Source organism: Macrotis lagotis, chromosome 1 (assembly GCF_037893015.1).
Source record: "Macrotis lagotis isolate mMagLag1 chromosome 1, bilby.v1.9.chrom.fasta, whole genome shotgun sequence".
NCBI lineage: Eukaryota > Metazoa > Chordata > Mammalia > Peramelemorphia > Peramelidae > Macrotis > Macrotis lagotis.
Genome location: NC_133658.1, coordinates 813680920 through 813706859, shown reverse-complemented (window position 1 = coordinate 813706859; position 25940 = coordinate 813680920). Strand labels below are relative to the sequence as shown.

The window sequence follows — 25940 nt, the reverse complement described above, 5'->3', positions numbered from 1 at the left end:
GCACAGGCCTACTTAAAAAATGACCACCATCATCATCATAATTAGATTGCAGGTGCCAAATGTCAATAGTATAGTATAGTATAGTATAGTATAGTATAGTATAGTATAGTATAGTATAGTATAGTATAGTATAGTATAGTATAGCATAGCATAGCATAGCATAGCATAGCATAGCATAGCATAGCATAGTATAGTATAGTATCGTACAGTACAGTATAAGGAATAAGGAATTAGATTTAGAGACAAAAAAAATCTTGAACACAAATCCCCTCTTAGGCACATGACTGCTGTGTGATTTTAGCCAAATCACTTAACATTTCTGCACCATGGTTTCCTTATAGGATTCTGTGATGTAATTTATGGGTTCCAATAATGGTCCCCATGCCTTTTCTTTTCTTTTCTTTTCTTTTCTTTTCTTTTCTTTTCTTTTCTTTTCTTTTCTTTTCTTTTCTTTTCTTTTCTTTTCTTTTGTTTTCATTTTTTTGAAGGGTTTTGCAATTTAATGATGTTTAGTGACTTGCTCAAGCTCAGACAGCTAGGTTATTAAGTGTATGAGTCCAAATTGAACTTAGGTCTTCCTGATTCATGCCTTTTCTTATATTTCCCATGGGGGGGGGGTAAAACATAGTTCTAGAACTTTGTTTCAAAGAGTGTGGTACTTTATCAATGGTCTTCCCCTCCTGACTTGGAGTCAGGAGGATGGGAATTTGAATCCAGCCTCAGATACTTTTGACACCTGCTAGTTGTGTGACCTTGGCCATGTCTCTTTAACCTTAATTTCCTCACATCCAGAGCTATCTCTAGTTATCCTCATCCATATCTGACCACTGGATCCAGATGGCTCTGAAGGAGAAAGTGAGGCTGGTGGCTTAGCATAGCATCCCCTCAATCTAATCCAATTCATGTACTTGTCAAGACATCACCTCCCTGATGTCATGGTTTCTTTGAGGACCATCATCATCTTCATCATTATCATGCCTTCACCATCAAGGACATAACTCAACTTGACTCCTCTCCTGTTTTCTAGTAATAGGGATCACAAGATCCTGAATGAAAGCTTTCAGAGCCAGGACTGTGCCTGGTTAAAGCACGTACACCATGCTTTCTAACTCCTAATGTCACTTCTTACCCATTTAACCTCTTTGCTTTTCCCACAGAACTAATTTCTTCTTCAAATTTTACAAACTTTCTTTTTGCATCATATAAAATACTTTATACCTCAATGACACTGCATTGTGACACTCTTTCCTCCAGCTTCAAGTTTTTCCTGTATGCAACCATATTAGTGGCATCAAATAAATCTTGAAATCAACTTTTTGAAAAGATAAAATCAGTTGGGAAACAGAGTTAAAACTCAAACTGTATAGGCAGATACCCCAGGATATTATAGCTTTTCCTTGTGGATGGGGAGAACTTAATTAGGATTGAGTAGCCTGAAGGGGGGAAGAGATGGGACAGTTTCTATTTTAAATATTTATTTTCAGTAATTAAATAAGTTGTTTCTTTACTGCTAGAACCTTCTATATTTCATCACCTGAGAGCAAAACTCTGCTTACCCTGTCCTAGTCATAACTGTGATAACAGCTCATCTCTGTACCTATAGTGACTTTCTCTAGTCTGGAACTCTAAATGCTCCTTTGGGAATACCAGGACAAATGAACCCCTTTTATCTTCTCCCAGAGGATCAAGAAATAAGAGAAATTGTCTTTGTCTGACACTGAACTCTTCAGCTTCCTATTCTCTTGCTGCCTAAAATGTTCTTAGAAACTGCTATAAATCAAAGAAGAAAATGTAACATACAAACTTGTTTTGAAATAAGAAACACAAACACAAACACCATCACACAGAGTTTCAGGTTCAATGCTGCTTCTGACACCAGGTAGGTGACCAAGGGCAAGTCACGTAACTGCAAAGATTTAATTCTCTTATGTGCAAAATGGGAATAATGATGCTAGCACAAATTTACTTCAAAAAGTTGTTTGCTATGAGAAAGGCATTTTGTAAATAGCAAATATATCTTTTCCATCATTCCTATTACTCAATATTTCAAATTTTCTCTAATTTCATTGGAGTTAATGGTCTTAGTTCTAGCACAGACTATAGCATTTTTAAATCACAGTAGACCACTACACCATGAAGTGTGCTCAAAAACTGGTAGAGCAAGTTTCTCTAATTCCCTTCAAATCAACAACCATTTATTATCTTTTCTTTAATTTTTTTAGAAACATTGTAGTAGAGTATAGAGTAAGTCACAAAGGTAGTTTGTAAGCCTAGATCGACGTCTAGATTATTTGACCCTAAGCAAGAATCTTAATCCCTCAGTATCACCAAAACATTCTGTAAAAAAATGAAATTGCCAAAACACGTACTGGTCTGCCTTGGAAGAGGTAGTTTTCTCATTGAGTTTCTCTATACTATGAAACATGGGTATGGCTCCCCAATCATAATACTAATAACATAAATAATAACAATATCCAAAGGACTATACAGAGCACTAGAGTCTAAAAGATAAAAAATAAACTATCAGTTCCTTCAGGAACTTTAAAGTATACTAGATGGTCTAAGGTCCCTTAGAAGTTTGAGATTTTGGGGTAGCTTAGTGGTGCAGTGGATAGAGCACTGACCCTGGAGTCAGGAGTACCTGAGTTCAAATCCGGCCTCAGACACTTAATAATTGCCTAGCCGTGTGGCCTTGGGCAAGCCACTTAACCCTATTGCCTTGCAAAAAACAAGTAAAAAAAAAGTTTGAGATCTTAAAATGGCCAAGTCTCAGATAATAGGCAACTTATTTTTATATGACCAGCAAACACCTCTGAAAAACTATATACTAGTCAAACTACTTTTGGAACAATAAATATTCTTTGTGGCACCATATTTTCAGGAAGATAATGATAACTAGAGAACATTTGGGAAAGGTCAAACATACTAATTGGAATCACATTTAAAAGAAATAGGGAGATTTAGCTTGGAGAAGAGAAGATTTAATATATGGAAGTTAGATTGTAGTATTTGAAAGGTTGTCTTTTTTTTTGGCCTCAGAATTCAGGATGAAGAGCAATGGATGGAGTTTCAAAGAGATAAACCTAAGTTCAATGTTTGTACCTACTAAACCCTCCCTGTAAGAAAGAAAAACAGGTAAACAAATCAGTTGGCAAAATAACTGAACCCATTAGTACAGAGGTGGAAACATATAGGGTGAAGTTCTCAATACAACTGTGGTATAAACCAGATTATAATATAATGTAGAAGTATTTAACAAAATAAAATAAAGCTATAATATGACAGAGTTAACATGATATTTGAAAACTAAGCAAATATGTTCCCACAGTGATCCTTATTTATGATTTAGTGGCCCCCATTTCTATTTGAGTTTTTCATCACTGCATTTCATGTCCTCCAAAGATCTCTAATGAGAAGAGGATGGATATATGTTTTCAAGGGCTAAAATAGCCATGATAATTAGCATTTGACTGGTCAATCAGGCTTAGCAAAATGCTGTCAGAAACTGCTGTGATTAAGCCATCAGGCTGCTGAGTATACTGAGTCACACTCTGTATGTGTATAAAATTCATTTTGATATATTAGTTTGGGTTTAATACAGTTTTCTATGTGTCCTTTCATGTGTCTGATTATAAACTCATGAGGACAGAGATGTGGCATTTTCCTTAATAGAGAGACACATAAATGAGAACAAATTGCACTATAAACTCATTACAGAAAGATGCTAAGTTTTCATAATTGACCAACTCAGAACTGATTATCTAACCAGAATATTGATAACTGGAGAGCATTTAGGGAAGGTCAAGTAGTATAGACCTTGAGTTCATGTGTAAAGGAAATAGGGATGTTTAGCTTAGAGAAGAGAAGACTTAGGATATGGTAGATAGTCAAATATTTGAAGAGTTTAAAGTCAAGACCATAGCCATCCATGTATGTTATTATCTTTAGATGAAATATGATTTTTGCATCATTTTGTAATATAGTTCCATTGTCAGGAACATAGTTCTGCTCCAACAATCATTACTTTTTTGGAGAAAATGCAGCTTTAAAGGTCCTGTTTGCAACTAGGCATAAGTTCAAGAAAGACTACGTGATACAGTATTTAAGCTGTAGCAGAAATTTTTGTTCTGATATACATTGGACTAAATGACCTACAAGGCCCTTTCAAAATAAGCTATAATTTGTGAAAACAAACAACTTTCATTGTCTAAAAATGTGGATGATGAGAAAACATTGATGAAATCACAGTATATGAAATATACAGTGCATATATATGTATATATGTGTATATATATATATATATATATACATACAGTATATGAAAATTTCATTCCACTATCCTACCACAGATTAAAGTCCACCTTGGGTACTCAAAGGCTGACACAGAAGATCTCAAGCTCTTATAGCATTTAATGATCTTTGGGGATAAGCCCAGGAATGGATTGTATTCCTTGACCATAGGTCCGTCTAATGAAGTTCATTAACAGATTGGCTACAAATTGTTGCCCACAACTACTCTGGAGGGATTATGAACTAATATTAGTGAAGGAGTAGAAATACTGGTCAAATTACAATATTTGATGTATGAGAAATTCAAAGCATCATGGATGAAGAGTTAGGATGTTTCCCTGATATCCTCCTTTGCCTTTATAGTACCATGTCCCGTAGTTTGTTCATTTTTCTTTGATTAGAAAGACAATGGAGTGTAAGCAATAGAGAACTAGACATGGAATCAGGTAAAATGAGTTCAGAATTTCCTCTTACACTTAGAATACGAATTCGTATACCATATGCAGCTCCCATAGGCTCTTCAGACTGCAGGCAATTGCCCAAGACTTATCTAAGCTATGAACTGATGGAAATCACAGCTCATTGATATTTGACAAGCTGCAAGCAATCGAAAGCTCATGCAGATCTTATTTTATTCCCCAGCTTCCCATTGTGGTTATGAAAATTTTCTCAGGGTTCTTCACTCCTAGCTTCCCACTCAACATTTTTCTCACCCGTAACACCTTCTTCTTTGCCAAAAGACTTGATTTTCCCACTTTTAAGCACTGTTAAAAACTAATGTCCTTCATCAAGTCTTCCTTAAATAAGTCTGTCTGGCTCTGGTCATTCCCAACATTCATCTGGCCTACATATTATTGGAAGATTCTATTCAGCTGTATTCAATCAAACACATTTATAGAAAAGACTAACTCTTTAGGGACAACTTTATAAAGTGTATACTGTTCACAAAATTTAAGAGGTGGAAGGAGTCTTATTATGCATCTGGTCCAAACTATTTCCAAAAAAAGAATATACTTTGCAATTACTCTTAAAAGTACTCACAACCAGATGTTTTACAAAGACTTCTAGTGGTAGGGAAATCATTACCTTCCAAAGCAATCTATTCTATATTGAAATAACTCTAACTGTAGGAAGCATTTTCTTACGTTGAGCATCCCCTTCTCATATTTCTTCCCTATAAGACCAAGAAAAAATAGATCTAATCCTTTTTACATGCTGTCACTCTTTAACACTTGAGGAGAATTTTCCTCTATGAAGCATCACTGAATATTCTTTTCTCTAGGCAAAATGTTCCAAATTCTCTCAACCTATCCTTATAATCAAATGATTTCCAGTTCTCTCACCATCCTGGTAAGATGTTGGATGAAATCTTTCTCAAATGTCAAAGTTGTTTTTTTTTTTTTAATATGGCTAACAGACCAAGATATAATACTTCAGACATGAACTGACTAGAGTAGAAGATAGCAACATCAGCTATTCTAGATAGATACCAGGCCTCTTCTAATAAGCCCAAGTTTCTTTTTTTTTCTTTTATCTTTTTTGTTTCCTTGTTTGATTCTTGACTAACAACAATATTGTAGCCCCCTAAACCTCCTAGATATTTTCCATAGGGAACTATTCTCCAGCTATATCTGGAGAAGATTGTGATCTTCTCCTAATACAATTGATTCTTTGAACTATGTTTGAGATACTACATTAATCTATATGAAATTTCATGTTATTTATTTGTCACCATTCTGTCATGTTGAAAATTTTGGCAGGTACTAATATGTTATACTTCTCAGTTTATTTCACCTGTAAATTTGATAAGCAAGACATCTATGTCTTCAGAACATCATTAATATAAATGTGGAAAAACATATGACCAAGCAGAGATCCCTGATTTTTGAGTCATATCTTGCCACCTTGATGTTCTTGGGCAAGTCACGTTCCTTTTATGAACCTCTAAAATGATGAAAATGTTTCTTATTCTCTCTTCCAAATGTAAATTCCATATATATATATATATATATATATATATATATGCCTAATGATTCTAAGTATAACACATGATAGATTGATAACCATTAATATAGGATTTAGAGTAAGAAGAGTCCTGATGACCACTTCATCTAACCTAAACTTTATACAGATGAGAAAATTAAGATGAAGACAGCCTAGGAAACTTTTCCAAGTTCACATACATCCATAAGTAACAGAGTCAACATCTGAACCTAGGTCTTGATATAAATCCAGGCTTTTTTTTTTAATTTTGTCATTTTATCTACTTAATTAGCTGGTAAAGGAGAGAACTGAAATTAAAATTTAGCTCTTTTGATTCCCAAATCAGCAACTAAAGCAGTTAGGTAGCAAGTGAATTACCTTTCAGTAATAACCATTAAAGTGAGTTTAGATCTCCATAAAATAAATATTTAATAAGAATTTATTAGGTGCCACTCATTATACTAAATACTAGAGATGCAAATTAAAAAAATAAAACCAATAATCCATGCTCTCAAAAAGTTTATTATCTAATGGGGGGGACATAGTACATAAAGAGAAGTTGAAAAAGAGCAGGGCAAGTGCCTATTTGAAAAAACATAATGAACATATTGGTGAAACCAAACAGATTACCTGGTGGCAAATGAACAAATCCTAGAATTTTGAGTCCTCTATAAAGGCAGGACTTTTTCTACTCTGCCCTCTAGCCCTCCAATCAGAGAGGGAGAAGCAACTGAGGGTTCTAATGAAGTATGAATACTAAAGATGAAGTAATCTCCATGGGGGTAACAGCTTCTATCCTGTTCTGGGTATGATGAAAGTGATGATGGGGTCATGAAACCACAAAACCGCATTTCAGCTGATAGCAAATGAAAGGATAAGAACACAGATTGGTGAAGATGTGGAGACTGCAGCACAGAGCATCTACCTTAATGGGTCTCTTCTGAGGTAGAACGATGCTGTAGTCTGGAGTCACCTTTTGGATGGTCTAAGAATTATTTTTTTTCCCAGAGGGAACAGTGCTTTGCATATTTTAAATAGTTTCCTTTTCCCTCAGTGAGGTTTCAATTTTTATCACCCTAGTGTTAATGCCTCCCTACAAAGACATATTAGGAATGTCTGTGGAAGGAAGTGGAAGCAAAAGGATAAGATATATACATATATATATATATACACAAAAAATGCAAATATATATATATGTGTGTGTGTGTGTGTGTGTGTGTGTGTGTGTGTGTGTGTGTGTGTGTGTGTGAATACTTATTTTGTTGTTGTCCTTCATTCTTAAAGAGGAACAAAATGGCATCATTACGTTAGTCAAGTCACAGTGTGTTCAACTGTGGCTGATCAATCTGAGCTCAAATTGCTCTACCAGAGCTCAGGTACAGAGTTCATGTGAACATTTGGGATGGATTTTCCAAATTGGCACATCTCATATTTTTTTTGATCTACCACAATTCTGCTTTGATCATAGCACATAGCACCTTCTCTAATGAAAGCATCCATCACTGGATGTCTCCCGTGTTGCACACTCAGTTCCAGAATTCTTAAGAGAATGCTTGAGAGGGTTCTTGTATCACTTTTCCTGACCCTTGTGAATGCTTACACAATATGAATTCCCCATAAAATATCTTTTAGAAAAGCTTTCATTTGGCATTGAACAATGTGGCTAGCCCAGCAGAGTTTTAGATATACTAGCATTCTATGGCTCGACAGCTTGATTCAAGAAAGGACCTGAGTGTTTGGTATCTTATCCTTGCCAGGTGATCTTCAGAATCTTCCTAAAACAATTCAAATGGAAGTGATTCAGTTTCCTGGCATGATATTTGGTATACTGTCTAGGTTTCAGAGGTGTATAAAAATGAGGTCAGCACAAGTTAAATCTGCAGTTTGGTAGTAAGTCTAATATCTTTTCTTCTCTCCTATACTTTCCTTCAGAGCCTCCCAAACACTGAGTTAGCTTTGGCAATGAGTGTGTCAACCTAATTATCAATGTGTACATCCCTGAACAGTATACTGTCAAATTAAGTTAACTTATCCATACTATTCAAAACTTCTCCATTTGCTATAGCATATATATATATATATATGTGCATATACATATTATACATATTTACACACAAACACACACACATATGTATATATATATATATATATTTGCATCCAATGGTAACATTTTATATGGTAATATTTGTTTTATTCCATAAGTAATTAAATAAAAGAGTAACATCAATTTGAGTGCCTGAGAATCTTCAAATATGATAACTTCAAAAGTCTAGGAACTAACTGTTGGATCCATGCACCCTAAGGAGAAATATAGCTGACGATTGCTGGATTTTGAGGCAGTTATCAGAATTCAAGAGAAGGAACTTTTCTGAGGAAAGAAGTGACCCAACCTGCTATTTGGGAGACTAAATGGGATTTCATTCCAGACTACATCAGAATTGATCTCTGTGTCTTTTGACCATTTCTTTAAGTCTAGGACCCTCATTTTGTTCCTCTGTGAAAAGGGAGGCAAAGGAAATGAGACATCTCTAGGTTCCCTTCTAGCTCCAAATTCCCCGATGCCAGGACATAATTGGGATGAGCAGGCCATGTCAGTTGTAGCCTGAGGTGCTCAGAGGTCAGACTTGAGGTTGTGGATGGGGGCAGCTGGGAAATACTAAAGCCAAAGTGGGATCAGAATCAGAAACCAACACACTGGAAGGACAGGACAATCAAGATTCAGAATGAGTGAATGAAGCTTAGGAAGGTCAACAGATTGTCCTGGAAGATTGTGTCATTCCATGACTTCTTATTGACAAAAACATTTGGATACATTAGAAATGCTACTGCCTTGTGGCATATAATTGATTTGGAATGCTATTGTGTTATAGGAAATGATGAGCAGGATGCTCTTGGAAAAACCTGGAAAGACTTTCAAAGTCTTTTATAACTGCTAGACAAAGTAATAACAATATTATATGATCAGCTATTAATGACTAAGATGTCCTAAGCTATGCAATGATTCTAAACAAATCTAAAGGATGTATGATGTAAAATATTATCCATCCTCAGAGACAGAATTGATGGTGTTTTAATGAAGATTGAAACATGGTTTGGTTTTTTTTGAAAATTCTCTTTATTTTTCTTGAGGGATTTTTGTTGCTGATTTCTTTTACAACATGAATAATATAAAAATGTTTTGCTTGGCTACTCATGTATAACCTATATCAAATTACTTGCCTTCTCAATGAAGGGACACAGGGAGGGAATAGGGAGAGAATCTGGAACTCAAAGATTTTAAGACAAATGTTAAACATTTTTTACACGTAACTGGGGAAATTAAATACTAAATATTTTTTATAAAAAGAAATAGTGTCCCTTTGAGTTCCAGGAAAGGCCCTGATAAAATCTAGGAGACAGGTTTTGTACTTTTCTCCATTACTTAATCTAGACATGGACTTGATTTCCTATCTCTGCATTTCTATTTTCTACTGTTTGGTAAAGAAATGTTTGTTGGTCCAGGTGGCCGTTCTTAACCATGTACCATTAGTGAATATAAGACTACCAGGAAGGAATCAATAGATTTTTGTCACAAGTAAAGTCACTTTTATAGGCAAATAAGCTTCACTAAGACATAATTCAGCTTTAGAGATGAATAAATTGATAAATATATGAAAAATACTGATAATTAATAGTTCCAAACTTGTCAAGGAATACAGTACCTTTTACATGTACATTATACAAATCAAGACTATGCAAGAGCATCAAAGAGTTCCTGAATGATAACTGAACCTGTGCCAATATTGGATATAAGCTAAATAAATGAGCATATAAGTGCTATCATTATGATTTATGTAGGAAGTTATATCTTTCCCACCCCTCAAAAAAGAAAAGATAACATTTAAGACACTGATGCTTAAAATTCTAGCAGTAGAGATTCATTTATATTTTGAGTGTCATTTATCTTCCTCAGATTTCATTTATAAAAAATAGACTCACAACCTCTCAAAAAAATCTTTTAGATACAATATCAGTTCAAAGCCCATCTAACTATTATGATGGACTGAATGTCAAGAAAAACGTTACTAAAAATCATTGAGACCTGGAACCCCTTAGTGGTTCATTCTTTGGATTTCTAATGAATGATAATTTCATCAATTTATAGATCATGATAATTTAAGGCTTGAATAGTATAACTGACACTTATATAGTGAATTAAAGTTTACCAGTCACTATAAATACATTATTTCAGTCACATAATAATCTATAAGATAAATACTACAGGTATTATCTCCATTTTATAGTTAAGGAAACAGACTCATAGAAGTTAAGTGACTTGCCTAACATCCCACCTTATAAGAGCCAGAGAGCAGATTCAATGAATTCAGGTCTGTTTGCAACCAAGTTCAGTGTTCTCTTCATTGTTTAATGATTAAGAAATCTTATAAGGTCACATAAAAGTCACACACTTTACAGATAAATAAATCACTGTCACAGAGATTATCCAAAAATTTTGTCACGAGTTAGCACCAATGTTAGAATTAGAACCCTCCTTTCAATTCCTAGTCTGTTTCTCTTTTTACTATATTATTAGATTTTTTCTAAGCTATTTCAAATTTTGTTGAAAAAATAAGGGAACAAATTACTTGCTTCATAAAGTTCTGTATGAATAGATGAGTTAATATTTGTGAAATTATTGAACTAGTAAATCTCCTAATTATCTATTGTACAATAAGTTAAAATAACCAAGAGAACAAATGCAGGATAAATTACCACACTAATCATTAATGCATAGCTACATAAATAACTTTCAATTCTATATTATTTTAATCTCCTACGCTACTTAGGCTTGATGATTTGCTTCTAGAATAGAATAGGACCCATATTCTTTTGTTTCGTATTTAAAGCTCTCTCTCCCTCCCTCTCTCTCTCTCTCTCTCTCTCTCTCTCTCTCTTTCTCTCTCTCTCTGTATTTTGGGGGAGTTTTTTTGTAGTGGCTGAAATAATTGCATAGTACTGACAAATTCTCTTCATTAAAAGGATATTTCTTCTCCCTGAATAAATTTTTCATTCTTATTCCCAGGCATTTTTGCACACTTTTAAAATACTAGCTTTTTTTTTTCTTTTTAGTTTCTGCAAGGCAATGGGGTTAAGTGGCTTGCCCAAGGCCACACGGCTAGGTAATTATTAAGTGTCTGAGGCCGAATTTGAACTCAGGTACTCCTGACTCCAAGGCCAGTGCTCTATCCACTATGCCACCTAGCCACCTGAAATACTAGCTTTTTAATACAAAACTATATTTTCTGTTCTTTTTGAGATTCTGGTCAGTATCATTACACCAATATGTGACTACTCACGTGTCATTTTCTTATTCCTCTAGTAATCCACTCATTCAAGAGGGAAAGAAGCAGCATGTGCTTATGAGTTAGCCTTGGCATCAGAAGGATCAGGGTTCAAATCCTACTTGTGAAAAAATCTTTGCTAAATGATTCTGCTCAAGGCATTTGATAAATTAAGAGTTCTAGGCAACTGGATGAGAGTTTAAGTTGTGAAATATGTGTTTAAGGAGTTTCCTTACACAGAATGACATATACAAATAAAGTCTCCCTCTTCTAAAATAATGCTCATAATGAAAAAGGGAGAAGTTTTTGTTTTTGTCCTTCATATTTGATGAAGACCAGGACATCAAAGTGGTGCTGCCATGACAAGTACATGAATTGGATTTTAGCGAGAGAGATGCCATGTTATATTACCATGTTACATCCATTTTATATATAAACATGTTATATCACCTTGCTATATCCATTTTTTTCCTACAGAGCCAGCTGGAACCAGGATTCAGATATGAATCAGGATAATAGGAGATGCCCTGGAGGAGAGACCTCTTCCTCCTCCTCCTTCTCCTCCTCCTCCTCCTTCAGAAGCCCCTGTTTTATAGTGATACTAAAAGTCAGAAATAATAACTTCGAATACAATTTCTGTGTAAGCCACCAGGTAGTCCTTTAATTGGTTTGAATCATTTTCCAATCCTTTTGGACTCTTCTGTGATCACATTTGGAAGTTTCTTGGTAAAGATACTAGATTGGCTTGATATTTTCTTCACCAAGTCATTTTATAATCGCAGAAACTGAACATGGCTACGTGACTTACCAAAGATTACCAATTTCTAAGTATTAGAGGCTGGATTTGAACCCATGAAGATCAGTCTTCCTGACAGTGATCTCTCTGTTGCACCACTTAGCTGCTTTACCAGATTTTTATTCTTCTTGGATAGAAAGTGGCTATTTCCTGGAAAGATGGCAGGGTTTAACTGTTCAAATTAAAAATAAGGGGTCTTTATTCAGCCCTTTCTTTCTCTTATCTTTTATTTTTTTAGGTTTTTGCAAGGCAAATGGGGTTAAGTGGCTTGCCCAAGGCCACACAACTAGCTAATTATTAAGTGTTTGAGACCGGATTTGAACCCATGTACTCCTGACTCCAGGGCCGGTGCTTTATCCACTACACCACCTAACCGCCCCTTCCTTCTCTTATCTTAAAACATTATACAGATATTAATAGCTACAATAGGAAGGAACAATGCATATAAAAAAGTTTTCTACTAGTAAGTGACAAGGAATGAAATAGGACAATCATTAGATTTTCATTCTCTTGTTCTCTTTTATATCTTAGGTTTCCTTCAATCTATTATAAATTTAAGGGCAGTAGTTGGTGCATTAGTTAGAGCAAAGGTCTTGGAGTCAGGAGAATGGGAGTTCAAATCAGGCCACAGACAGCTGCTACTTATTAGCTATGTTACCTTAGGCAAGTCACTTAACTCTGATTGTCTCTCTTCCAGGGCATCTCCTGTCATCCTGATTCATATCTGGCTACTGATTCCAGAAGGGTCTGGAGAAGAAAATGAGACTGATGATATAATATGGCACCCCATTCACTCAAATCCAATTCATGTGCTTGTCATGGTATCACCACTTTGATGTTGAACTTTATCAAGTTCAAAGGGCAAAAACATCATCATTCTATATTTATCTTGGATATGTTCATTTATGCATCTTGTCTCCTCCAATAAAATGAAAAGTTCTTGGAGTCAAGAGCTGGTTTTTTTTTAATTCTCAACCCTTACCACAGATTCCAGCACATTAATCAGTCACTTAATATATGGTAATCAATTATTCCTTGCATAAAAGTATACAGTGAGTTCAGGGGAAAAGTGGCATCAGAGAATCTAGTGAAGTTGGACTGTGATTTCTTGTGACTCTTCAGTTAGTTGGGATTAAAAAAAGAGCATGGGTTAGGTAAATTTTATTCGTTCACTGATCAAGGCAATGCAATCAACTTGGATTTCCAAAGTAGAAAAAAATAATTTATCCAAGGAAGGAAGCATTATCTTTGGAGATAGAATCCAGAGGATTGACATTCCCAAATGAAGAAAATGTGTATAGCCACAGGCCAGATGTCAAGCTGCCTGGATAGACCCTTGTTTTCCTGTATATGCGCTTGAGGAAACTGAGACACAAAAAGGTTGTGACTTTCTTAGAGCATAACAGTCCCAGTGGCAGGATTTCAATCATTCCTAATTATATGAGCCAACAACAAATGAGAGATTCATCTACTATGTCTATTTGGCAGTGAAATGGAATGCATTTATTTCTGAAGAATTAAAAATAAAGTATCAAACAATATCAAAGGAATAGACAGGGTCAATGTGGGTGTGAATAGACTGAAATATTTAAGAAATGAAGAATATGTCATCAAGGAAGAAAATCAGACTTGTCATGTGGAAAAAGTGACAGATATAAGGGTGGATGACCAGTGGTACTTTCAAATTGGTGGGAGAAATGCAAGAAGGCTTCCAGGAGATTGAATGGGTCCACTGTGGTAAACTCTGGGGAGGACATGGTCAAGGGTAAGCAAACCTAATAGAATGAAATCCAAGTTGATTATCAGATCATATGTTAATTTGAAGATTTCAGTGAAAGTCAAGCTGCTGGTACCTATAGTGATCATAGAGTTCAGTAGAGGAAATAGACTTGAAGTCAAAAAGCAAGCTTCAGGGGGCTTGATAGAAAAATTGAAATTTAAGTTGGTTCACTGAGGGTTGGATATAATTTTTTTTAATTTAAAAAAATTTCTATTTAAGGCAATGGGGTTGTGACTTGCCCAAAGTCACATAGCTAGGCAATCATTAAGTGTCTGAGGTCAGATTTGAACTCTGACTCCAGGTCTGGTGCTCTATCCACTGCACCACCTAAGCTGCCCCTGATGGATAGAATTTTAAGGAAAGATCATTCTTCAGGTAGATAAAGCTGAATGAACAAAGTTAGGCAACTTCAAGAGACAGTAAAAAGACCAGTTGCATGTTTCCTAAGAAATAATAATTAATACTATACTATACTATAATATTAAATACTATGCTTAATGCAATAATGTAGTTCATCTGCAGCTGAAACAAAAATTATTATCATATTTTCAAGAAGACCATGACATCAGGGAGATGATGCCATGAAAAGTACATAAATTGGATTTGGTGAGGGGATACTAAGCTAAGTTACCAGTTTCACTTTTGTCCTCCAGAGTCATCTGGGTTCAGTGGTCAGATATGGATCAGGACAACTAGAGATGGTCCTGGATGTGAGGTAATCAGGGTTATATGACTTGCCCAAGGTCACACTGCTAGTGTCAGGTGTCTGAGGTTGCATTTGAACTCAGACCTCCTGACTCCAAGACCAGTGCTCTATCCACTATGCTGCTCTAAGGACCGATTCTTTTTCTGCAAAGATTATGCCTTGAGGGTAGGAACAGAATTTTGTTTGTTTACTTTTTTGTATTGATATTGTCAAACACAGTGATAAGTACTTAATAGAGTCTTCTTGACCAATGCATTAAAAGACAGGAATAAAAACAGATTTACACAGTGTTCCAAAAGTGTTAATATAGTGATAAGTTGTTAAACATTGCAATTTTAAAGTATTCAACCTTAAAACTGCTCTAAAACTTTTGGAACACTTTGTATGATTTAAATTTTTTTAAATTTATTTTTGATTCCTGGAGTAAAATAAGCATTTAGAGAAAACAGAATAATATAAAAGAATATTGAACATGAAACTACAAATCTATTACATGCAACTTTCTATTCTTTTGAGAACTATAATAAAATTATCATTTAAGTTTCTTTCCCCCCTTTTTTCTCCCCCCCCCCATGATTAAAACATTAGATAGATACATATATGTAAAATTATTCTAAATATACTACTATTTGTCTTTTCTTTCTCTGGATGCAGGTAGCATCTTCCTTCATATGTCCTTTGTAGTTAATGTGTGTATTTATAATAGTCAAAATGACTTATTTGCTCAGTTTTCTTAAATAATATTGCTGTTATTATGGACAATGTTCTCTTGGTTCAGCTCATTTATACTTGTTATCTTATTTTAGCCTTGCATCAATTCTGATATGGGTACCTCAAATGTTATTATTCATGTTTTAAGAGATGAGGAAACTAGCTCAAAGAAGTTGAAGGAACAGTCGATGGTCACAGTTACTAATTATCAGAAGTAGAATTTTAATTTTTCCCACAACATCAAGAGCAACTTTCTGTAAGTTAAAGCTTGACTCTTCCTCCTAAGGATTCTGCACATGAAATGAAGTCAGAAATATGGGGCTAATGAACAGGTAGAAGAATGTAAGAGCTGGATCACTTCTTTATAATCCTACAATGACTCTGAAATAGGAGGCTTTATGCAATGGAAAATGTTTGAGCTGAGGGGGATGAGGAGCAGAGCAGGCGGTGAAGAGAAGAAAGAAAAGGAACAGAGAAAGATAATGAATGAATGAACTAATTAATTAATTAATGTGTTTGTATGTCTGAGAATACATACATATACATATGTGCTCAAATTTTACTATGAGTGATGAATATGAAAGAGGGAAAAAAGGATACAAGGGTATATGAAATTAAACATTTGCTTCTTACCAATTACTGGTGATGCACTCAGAAGAATGTAAAGATGTCTAAAATATGATCCTTGCCCTCAAGGAGCTCTCCTACCTCTTTCTTCACTCTTACATTGTCCTTACTTAGCATTTTTGAAAGAGGAAGCTAGTAAGGGAGGAAAATGTTCATTTCACCACTGTCATTTCTGTGAGTTTTCTTGCATACTGGATTTCTTTCCAAGTTTGTGTTGCCTGGGTAGCTCTTGATCTCAGTTATCACTTCCCCTTCTCACTCCCCCATTCCTTCTGTTCTCATTCTTCTTTCAAGTTGTGAACTGTTCATTCATTCTTTAATTCCCTTCTCACACATTAGCTCAACATCCACCTCCTCCTCCAACTCTTTATTGTGGGAGCAAAAAAACCAACTCTGCTAAATGTGGGAAGTAGCACTCACCCCTGTGTTGGGATGCAGATATGTTCTTGAGGCAGTTACATTGTTCCAGTCTCCAGAACTATTCTTTGATCATTTAATGAAATGCTTGGAAACACATGAGATGTCTTCTATGTTACCACATTTCATTTCCTAAGAATTTTGGTTAAGCATTAAAAGGTTCTAAGTGGTCATCTTTTTCTTTTCATCTAGTGCCCCTACTACCTCTAAACTCAATATTTCTATCCAAATGAGATGCAAAATACTTACAAACTACACAAATAAGGAAAACTTTTTTGGTGGCTGTCTCAGGTATAAGGGAAATAGAATTTATAGAGCACTGTGGGGTTCTTCATACCAGTATTTGGCTTACAAGCACCTAATACTGAAATTTATTAACATATAAAGGCAGCTTTTGCCATTCTCTACTGAAGAAAACTAGGTTTTATTGTTCACTTTAACAATTTATCTGGCAGTGGCATAGGTCTTGAGATTCAGGAAAGGAAGTTTTATAAAAAACAAACCCATTATGACCTTTCACAAGTTCAAAAACTTAATTTTTTCTATTTGTCAATATCTGAACATGAAAAGTGTGATAAATTCATGGGTATATGCTAATAAATGTTCTTTTTTTAAAGCTTTCAGTTTTCTTCTGGTAGATTCTTGGAATTCATTTCATTTTGGTTAATTCCCTTTTGATATCCAAGGAAATTTGAGTCTTTATGTTTCAGGACACAGACAATTGTCAGCAGCAACCCAAGCCTGACTTTGCTTCTGTCTGAACATTAAGCTAACATCCTCTGATTCTATCCTGAATGCAAGAACAGAAGAGACTATAAAATTAAGTAAAGAGATTACACATCCATTGGTAATGCTTAGTATAGCAGATCTAGAATTAATACTCAGCTTCATCCACAAGGGGGCCTGATGATTCCTACTATCCATGGAGAAAGGAGAGCACAGGCAATTCAAAATCACAAGATAATAATCCTCATTCTCCCCATTACTTTATATCTTCTTCCCCATTGAACCACCAGTGATTTATGAGTTTGAGGTTTTGATTATCTGCAGTCAATTTTATGTTCATAGACCCAGAGCTGGAAAGACAATCAAATTCAATACATCCATTTTACACATAAGGTAAACTGAGGCCCAATTTCACCCAGGTCATAATTACAGAGATCTAGTACTTCAATTTCACTTCTTTTAACACTGTACCACTATTCTTCCTCCTAATAGAGATACAGTGACAGGATGTGGTGAGAAGTTGGGAATCTTGGGCTCTCTTTCTTTCTGCTACTAACTCACTATGATGATAATGATGAGGATGAGGATGTGCATATTTGTGCTTCAGTTTTGAAGGACACGCACATGAATTGGATTTGAATGAAGGAATACTGTGCCAAGTAACCAGGGTCACTTTGTCCACCAAAGTTAGGATGACTGGAGGTAGCCCTCGATGTGAGGCATTCAGGGTTAAGAGACTTGACCAAGAGCACACAACTAGTGGCTGAGGCCAGACTTAAACTAAGGTCCTCTTGACTTCAAGGCCAGTGGTCTACACACTGCTCTACTACCCAGTGCTCTACTCTACTTATATGAACATTAGAGAATTATTTAAACTCTCAAAATTACTTCTGCAATATGAAGGTGCTGGGTTGTAATAACTAAAAGATTACTTTTGGCTTTTTATTTTTTTATTTCCCTTCAGCATTGGTGCCCAACTCATATTTAAATAGGGGCCAGAGAATCATATATAAGCATCCTTTTGAGTCACATTCTGAATTAGTTTTAGATTTTAATATTATATATGTTCTATTACATTTTTTATTTATTTTATTAAATAATACCCAATTGCATTTTAATCTGGTTTGCTCGTAAAGGGAAGTGTTCTGGGCTGTATGAAACCCATGGATCACCTGTTTAATTGTAGAATATGTGCCCATACAAATTGAAAGTCAGAGTTTCATTACTGATAGTTTTTTCATACTCATAAAATCTTAGGTGTGATCTGGAATAGAAGACTAGGGAAATCCTATCACTTTAAAATCAAAAGTATGAGAAAGGAAAAAAAATAAAAACGTGAAAATAGTTTGCTTTATGGGGCAGCTAGGTGGCGCAGTGGATAGAGCACTGGCCCTGGAGTCAGGAGGACCTGAATTCAAATTTGACCTTAGATACTTAATAATTACCTAGCTGTGTGGCCTTGGGCAAGTCACTTAACCCCATTGTCTTGCCAAAACCAAAAAACAAGCAAAAGCAAACAAAAAAAAAGAAAATAGCTTGCTTTGATCTGCATTCAGACTCCATTGAGCTTTCTCTGGATGTAGATAACATTTTCCATAACAATTGAAATTTTCTTTAATCACTCTATTGCTGAGAAGGGCTGTAGTTGATCATCACACAGTGTTGTTGTTAGTGTATACAATGTTTCCCTGGTTCTGTTTTACTTCACTTAGCATCAGTTCATGTAGGTCTTTCCAGGTTTTTCTGAAATCTGCCTCCTCAAAATTTTTATATAACAATAGGGTCCCATTACATTAACATAGTATAACTTGTTCAGCCATTTCCAAGTTGATGGGCATCCCTTCAATTTCCAGGTCATTTTTGCCAACAGAAAAAGAGCTGCTATAAATATTTTTGTACATCTACGTCCTTTTTGCTTTTATGATCTCTTTGTGGTATAGATCTGTTAGTGGTATTGTTTGATCAAAAATGTGCACAGTTCTATAAGCCTTTATAACCTTCCAGAATGATTGAATCATCTCACAACTCCACCATCAGTGTATGTGTCCCAGTTTTCCCACATTCTCTCCAACATTTGTCATTTCTCTTCTTTTGTCATCTCAGTCAAACTCATAGTGTGAGGTGATATTTCAGAGTTGCTTGAATTTGCATTTCTTTAATCAATAGTGGTTTAGAGTATTTTATATGACTTTAGATAGCTTTAATTTCTTCACTTGAAAAATGCCTGTTCATATTCTTTGAACATTTATCAATTGGCGAATGACTTGTATTATTATAAATTTGATTTATAATTTCTATATATATTTTAGAAATCAGAAACATTGACTGTTAAATTGCTCCCCAGTTTTCTGCTTTCCTTTGGATCTTGTTTGCATTGGTTTCATTTGGGCAAAACCTTTTAAATTTAATATAAGCAAAATTATCCATTTTGTCAGGTTGTATTTTTGAAAGTATATATATATATATATATATATATATATATATATATATATATATATATATACATGTTTGTATATATACATATATTCCATTCTCTGTCAAGATTGATGATGGAGGGAAAAATTGAGTCAGGCACTGATATCATTGATAAGGAGCAAGAATATCTTGTAGATACATGAATGACTTGCTTTTATGAAGTATTTTATGTCAAACAGACAAATTCAAATAGTAGAGACTAGATATGAATATGAACACTTTCAGCAGCAAGTCTGATGGAAAAGTCCCATTATCCTTAGGGTACAGTGTCAAATTGAATGTTTAGGTTTCTTCTTTAATGTTATTTACATTAATAAATTTATAACATTTTCTGATATTAAATCATTTGGTTTTAAGCCAAGGACTTTGGTGTCAAGAATTTTCCTTTTTGTATATTCAATTGCTATAGCTGTCACACATGGCACATGTCAGAGTGGTTGCCAGGCTGAATTACCACAAACATTGCTTTCTAGTATATTGTTTAAGGCACTGAACTGGGAGAATTGCTATTCCCAAGGCTCTGGAATCAGGGTGATGGCCAGATAGTCTAAATAGTTGTGGAAATTAGAATTGACTGGCAAGCACTGCTTCTTCTTATCTCTCCATTTGGTTCTTGCCACTTTTAGGTAGGCTGACTTACTTATCCTATATGTGACAGTTGAGTCACTGTTGGTAGGGATGTCTAGATGTTCTCTATTGCAGTTTGCCCAGATGATCACTGTGAGGGCTCATCCAGAAGCAGGAATGGTGTTTTGCTGCCATTTGTAGGGTCTCTTTACCTGTCTGTTGGTCACATTTTGACAGAAGCATTGCTTGGGATGATGAGGAAAAGATGTCTTTAGGCACTGATTTCGAAACAGTAATATTCAGTTTGAGGAGTTCTGCAACTCTTAAGGCTTTTAAGTTCAATTTTCTAGGTTGTTCCCATCAGGATCTGAGTGGAGATAGTGGTTATGTTGCTTTGTATTCCCTGGCAATACATCCTAATATGTCTTTTATCTAATATTAGAGATCACCAGCAGGGATTTAAAATGGAGGGTAATAATAATGATCTATATTTCTCTATTAATATTTTAACATACAAAACGCAATCCTTTCACTACTAGATAAGGTATATTGTCTCAATTTTACTAAACATGAAATAGTCTCTGAGAAGAAAAGTGAGAACTGAGATAACAAAACCATATATTTGTAGGAGCTCGGTCCAACCTGGACCAGCCTTGGACCTTCAAGTCCAGTTCTCTTTCTTCTACACCAGCTGTCTCTTCATAATGTAGTTTCCTTCAGGTACCAATTTTATCATGTTCAATATCTAAAATACTTGTCTTGGAGCATGACTGGCTCTTCATTTGAAATTGTAAGCATTACTTGTTGAGCAAAAGCAACAGCCTTGTCCGTTTGATGTCTGAACTCAATAAATGAGTGATCTGTGGTTTTCAGTATCGTCCTTTGCCAGAACTGATGCCTTTTTCTTTTTTCCCAGAAGTATCGCTATCAAGATGAAGATATTCCACATGATCATACTTTACCTCGTCTAACCCATGAAGTAAGAGGACCTGAACTTGTTCATGTGTCGGAGAAGAATCTGTCACAAATAGAAAATGTGCATGGATATGTCTTGCAGTCCCACATTTCTCCTCTGAAGGTGAGTCAGACTGATTTTTCTCTCTCATGAAAGGCCAAGGTATTCAGCATCTGGTCTGCAAGTCAAAAGAGATCTTTGTTGAGCTAATTCAAGGAAATTTTTTTTTCCTGAAACACCACTATGTCCTTCAGTAATTGCTGACAAATGTGTACTATTGGATTGGAGTAGTTTATAATGGGCATATTTGATTCTAGAAAATGGTGCCTAGGAGTGGCTAGGTGGAAAAGTGGATAGAGCAAAAAATCTAAAAAAAAAAGGTGCATAGAGTTAATTTGTGACTCGTATGGAATAGCCGAGAGTGAAAAATTAAAAGCAAAAGCAAGATCATAGCTATTGATGAGACTCTGCTACTTATAAAGAAAAAAAAGGGCTCAAGCTTCCTCTTCTTTTCTGGCCTTGGTTAGAAATCAAGGAAGAAATTAAACTATGCTTACTTTGTATTCTTTTTTTCCCTTGAGGAAATGTTTTTGCCATTGTTCCTTGAAAAATCTGGTGGTCAGACAACTTTTCTTAGACTATACTGCCAATCTTTGCTTTAAGTCTCCTTTAGTATTTTTTTTTATTGTTTGTTTGTGTGGTTTTTTTTTTAGGTTTTTGCAAGGCAAATGGGGTTAAGTGGCTTGCTCTAGGCTACACAGCTAGGTAATCATTAAGTGTCTGAGGTTGGATTTGAACTCTGGTACTCCTGACTCCAAGACTGGTGCTCTATCCACTGCGAGGCCTAGCGGCCCTGTCTCCTTTAGTTTTAAATGACTTCTTAGTAAGTGATAGATTTAAACAGATTAAGCAGGTTTAAGAGACTTTTTAAATACACTCAGTTTTTGTAGCATTTTTGTAGCTTTTTTTTCTTGGATAGGATTATAAGTAACTACGTATTTATACCTATAACTTAAATTATTGCCATTTAAATTCATTATATTAATTCATTCCAAAGAAAAATGGACCATAATCAACTTTAGACATTCATACAGTTTAAATAGAAAACATTTGAAAGGTTAATAATATTGAGAAATCTATAGTAACTGATATGGAATAGAATTATCTAGCATTTTGCTGCCTGGATGTTATTGATTGGTAATTCTATCCAATTACATTCTGAAAATATTTTAAAAGACCTGTTTGATACTAATTGTCTAGAGGTGGAAATATATAAAAAGGCATTTCCCCCTGTAACAATTAAGATTATAAATAGAATAAAGAATATAATATATAACAATATATATATAAATAAATAGAATAAAGAATAAGACACATTAAAAATGACATGAAGTAGAATGTCCAAAGTGCTCTGGGGACCATGCTTGCTTTTTTCCTCCTTTAGTTTGAAATGGCATCTAAGTGGATCATAAGAACACAAATTTCAGGGACCATTTGCACTATATGAATGACCAAAAGTTGATTTTGGTTCGTGAGATCTCTTTTGGCATATAGGGGAAGTAGGATGGAATCAAGATGGGCTCTATCAAGAGGATGGCATATAGTCTGGTCCTTTGGGGAAGATTATACTTTGGAAAAGTGAAAATTGATTTAGGGAGTATTTGTAGTAGAGTTAATATTTAGGGTAATGTCATGGTTGCAGGAAAGAGATGGTAGGAGGTATAGAGGAAAAAAATAAATTTTTGTTATTTATTTTGTTGTACTTTAATCCTTGGAATTTTTTATTTTGTAATTTTGAGGAGCATAGCTATTACTTTCTGGGTATTGGTACAATGTGGTTCCCACCCTTTAACCTAGTATTTTAATTACTTGAGGCTCTATGGAAAATAATAATTAATTCATAGTGTTCATTAATTATTTCTTTCAATAAACATGATTCTTTCTTTTCTCTCAGTCTCCACATCCAGTTAAAAAAGATAAGAATGTGCATAGATAATTTAAATTCTTAAAACATTGTTTACATTCATTTGAATGTTATAGTGCTCCTGTTAAGCAGGTCCTAGAGCTGTGATTGTTATCATTGTACAAATGACAAGACTGAAGTGTGTTACTTCCTATGGTCAGAGAATGAATGAGTAATAAAGGCAGTTTTTGAATACACTTGCTACAGGATAAAAACTATTTTCCAGTCAAACCAAGTTGATTCTATTGTTCCAGTATTTCTCATATCAATTCCTATTTCCTAACCATACTTGCAAACATTAAAAAATAAACATTTATCACAAATTGCATAGTTTTAATGGATGTTCTCAACCATCTTATCTAATTTCACAGAATTACCAAATAAATCATATCAGGGATGTGGGTGGTAGAAGTAATAATAAGGGGATTAGGCACTTATCTGTATTATAGGAACCTATGACATTTATTGGTCATTCAGGACTAAAGTTAGATCTTTACATTCTAAATCACTGATCATCTGACCTTAAAATGAATTTAATTATTGCTAAATGTTAATGACCATTACATGCACAATTTTATACATGAAAAAAATCTTCTAAAAAACTAACTTCTTACAAGACAACAAGGAGTAGAACATTGAAGTCTAGAAGATATGGGTGTTTTTTGATCCTTTTATTTATTTTTTCAATTATGTGTAAAAATAGTTTTCAACATTCATTTTTGTAAAAGTCCCCCCCCCCTTTCCTCCCCCTCCCTGAAATAGCAAGTAATTTGATATAGGTTATTCATCAATCTGGCTCTTCACATTTTTTGCTACTATTCCAACTTACATTGTTTACTCTATTTTCTGGCCTCAAGTTGAATTGAATGTCATTCCCACATAATCTGGTATATTTGAACAGTTTTTACATGTTACACATATATGTCCATATTAGTCATTCTGTGAAGGAAGACTCAGGACAAAAGGAAAAAAACACAAGATAAAACAAAGAAATATAGATTTTAAAAAGTGAAGAGAATATAAACATATTTACAGTCAGACTCTATAGTTCTTTCTCTGGCTATGCATGGTGTTTTCTATTACAAGGAAGAGCTGAATTTTAACCTCACCTTGGTCACAGATTACCTGTGTAATATTGGGCAAGTGATTTAACCTCTCTGAGTCTCAGTTTTCATGTCAATAATTATGGATGATAATACCTGTAAGCACCAACTTCATAAGGCCACCATAAGACCCAGAGAGAATTATATATAAAGTGCTTTTCAAATTTGAAGGCTGGAAAATCTACTTTATTATTTTAATATTCTTCCTCCTCCTCTCCCTCCTCATATTTTCTCCTTCTGCTCTTTCTTCTTGTCCTTCTCCATCTTTTCTTCCTCTACCTTTCCTTAAAATCTTCTAGGAAAGATGAACCTATGATCTCTTGGGGCATTAGATCTCAAATTGCCAGGAAATACACACACACACACACACACACACACACACACACACACACACACACACACACACACAGCTCTCTCAGGACAAGTAGAACAAATCCAATTCCTTTGACATTTATTTGAGAGTCTGACAGACCCAGAGCTATTTCTCCTTGCCCTGCATCTCAAAGTTTCCCTTTGTTCAGTCTAAACACACTTGTTTTTCAACTTTTCCTTTATATGGTCTGGTCTATAAGTCCTTTACCAGCCGGACTGTCCTCTGATCAATATCATTTAACTTATCATTGCCCTTAAATGTGACAACCCGTGACTCACATTTACACAGTGCTTTAAGGGTTTCTAAAGCACTTTGCTCCTAGAAAACATGTGAAGTAGTGAGGAAAATTATTAGTGATAATAAATTTTACATTTTATGTAAGTAAACAGACTATGTGCTTTGTCTTCAGATAGCTAGAAAGTCTGTGAAGAGTAAATGGAGTTCAAATTTCTCTACTCCGTGCTCCCTGTATTTCCCAGCACAGCAAGTCAAACCATTAAACAAAATTTGATTAAAAGTGTGTTCTATGGGGCAAATAGGTAGCACAGTGGTATCAGCCCTGGAATCAGGAGAACCAGACTTCAAATGTGTGACCCTGGGCAGGTCGTTTAAGCCTGATTGCCTTGCCAAAAATGTGTGTACTATGTAGTAGGTGACAGGCATAAGCAAATTCTAGGTCATACTTGATCCTTGAATCAATAGAGCTTATAGTAAGGGCACAAATGCTTATAATTACTATATACTGTTATATGAAAAGCTCTCGGGTGGCTAGGTGGTGCAGTGGATAGAGCACTGGCCCTGGAGTCAGGAGTACCTGAGTTCAAATCCGGCCTCAGACACTTAATAATTACCTAGCTGTGTGGCCTTGGGCAAGCCACTTAATCCAATTGCCTTGGAAAAAACCCTAAAAATAAATTTTAAAAAAAGTGCTCATCTATTGCCTTTCAAGGAAGTTTGATAATTTGAATTTACACCAGCCAGCCAACCTGCTTTCATTACTTCAAAGTTCTGTAATCTCATAGCTGTAGCAGTTTATTCCATGACCCTTTGAAATGTCAGTGGATGAATTCATGAGTAATGGTGGCTAAAAAAATAATCTATTACTTACCAACTCCTTAGACATGAGACTCTTTGTAATTAATTAGAC

General features: G+C 35.0%; 1 protein-coding gene across 2 annotated transcripts in view; it reads left to right on the top strand.

Annotated features, from left to right (window-relative positions):
• LOC141508420 (disks large homolog 2) overlaps positions 1-25940 on the top strand; it is a 2787507-nt gene that overhangs the window by 1338071 nt on the left and 1423496 nt on the right. For both annotated transcript variants that reach the window (XM_074217018.1, XM_074217021.1), the window contains one exon: positions 21316-21477. In XM_074217018.1, coding sequence (XP_074073119.1) covers positions 21316-21477 — 162 coding nt within the window. The remainder of the gene's footprint in view (positions 1-21315; positions 21478-25940) is intronic.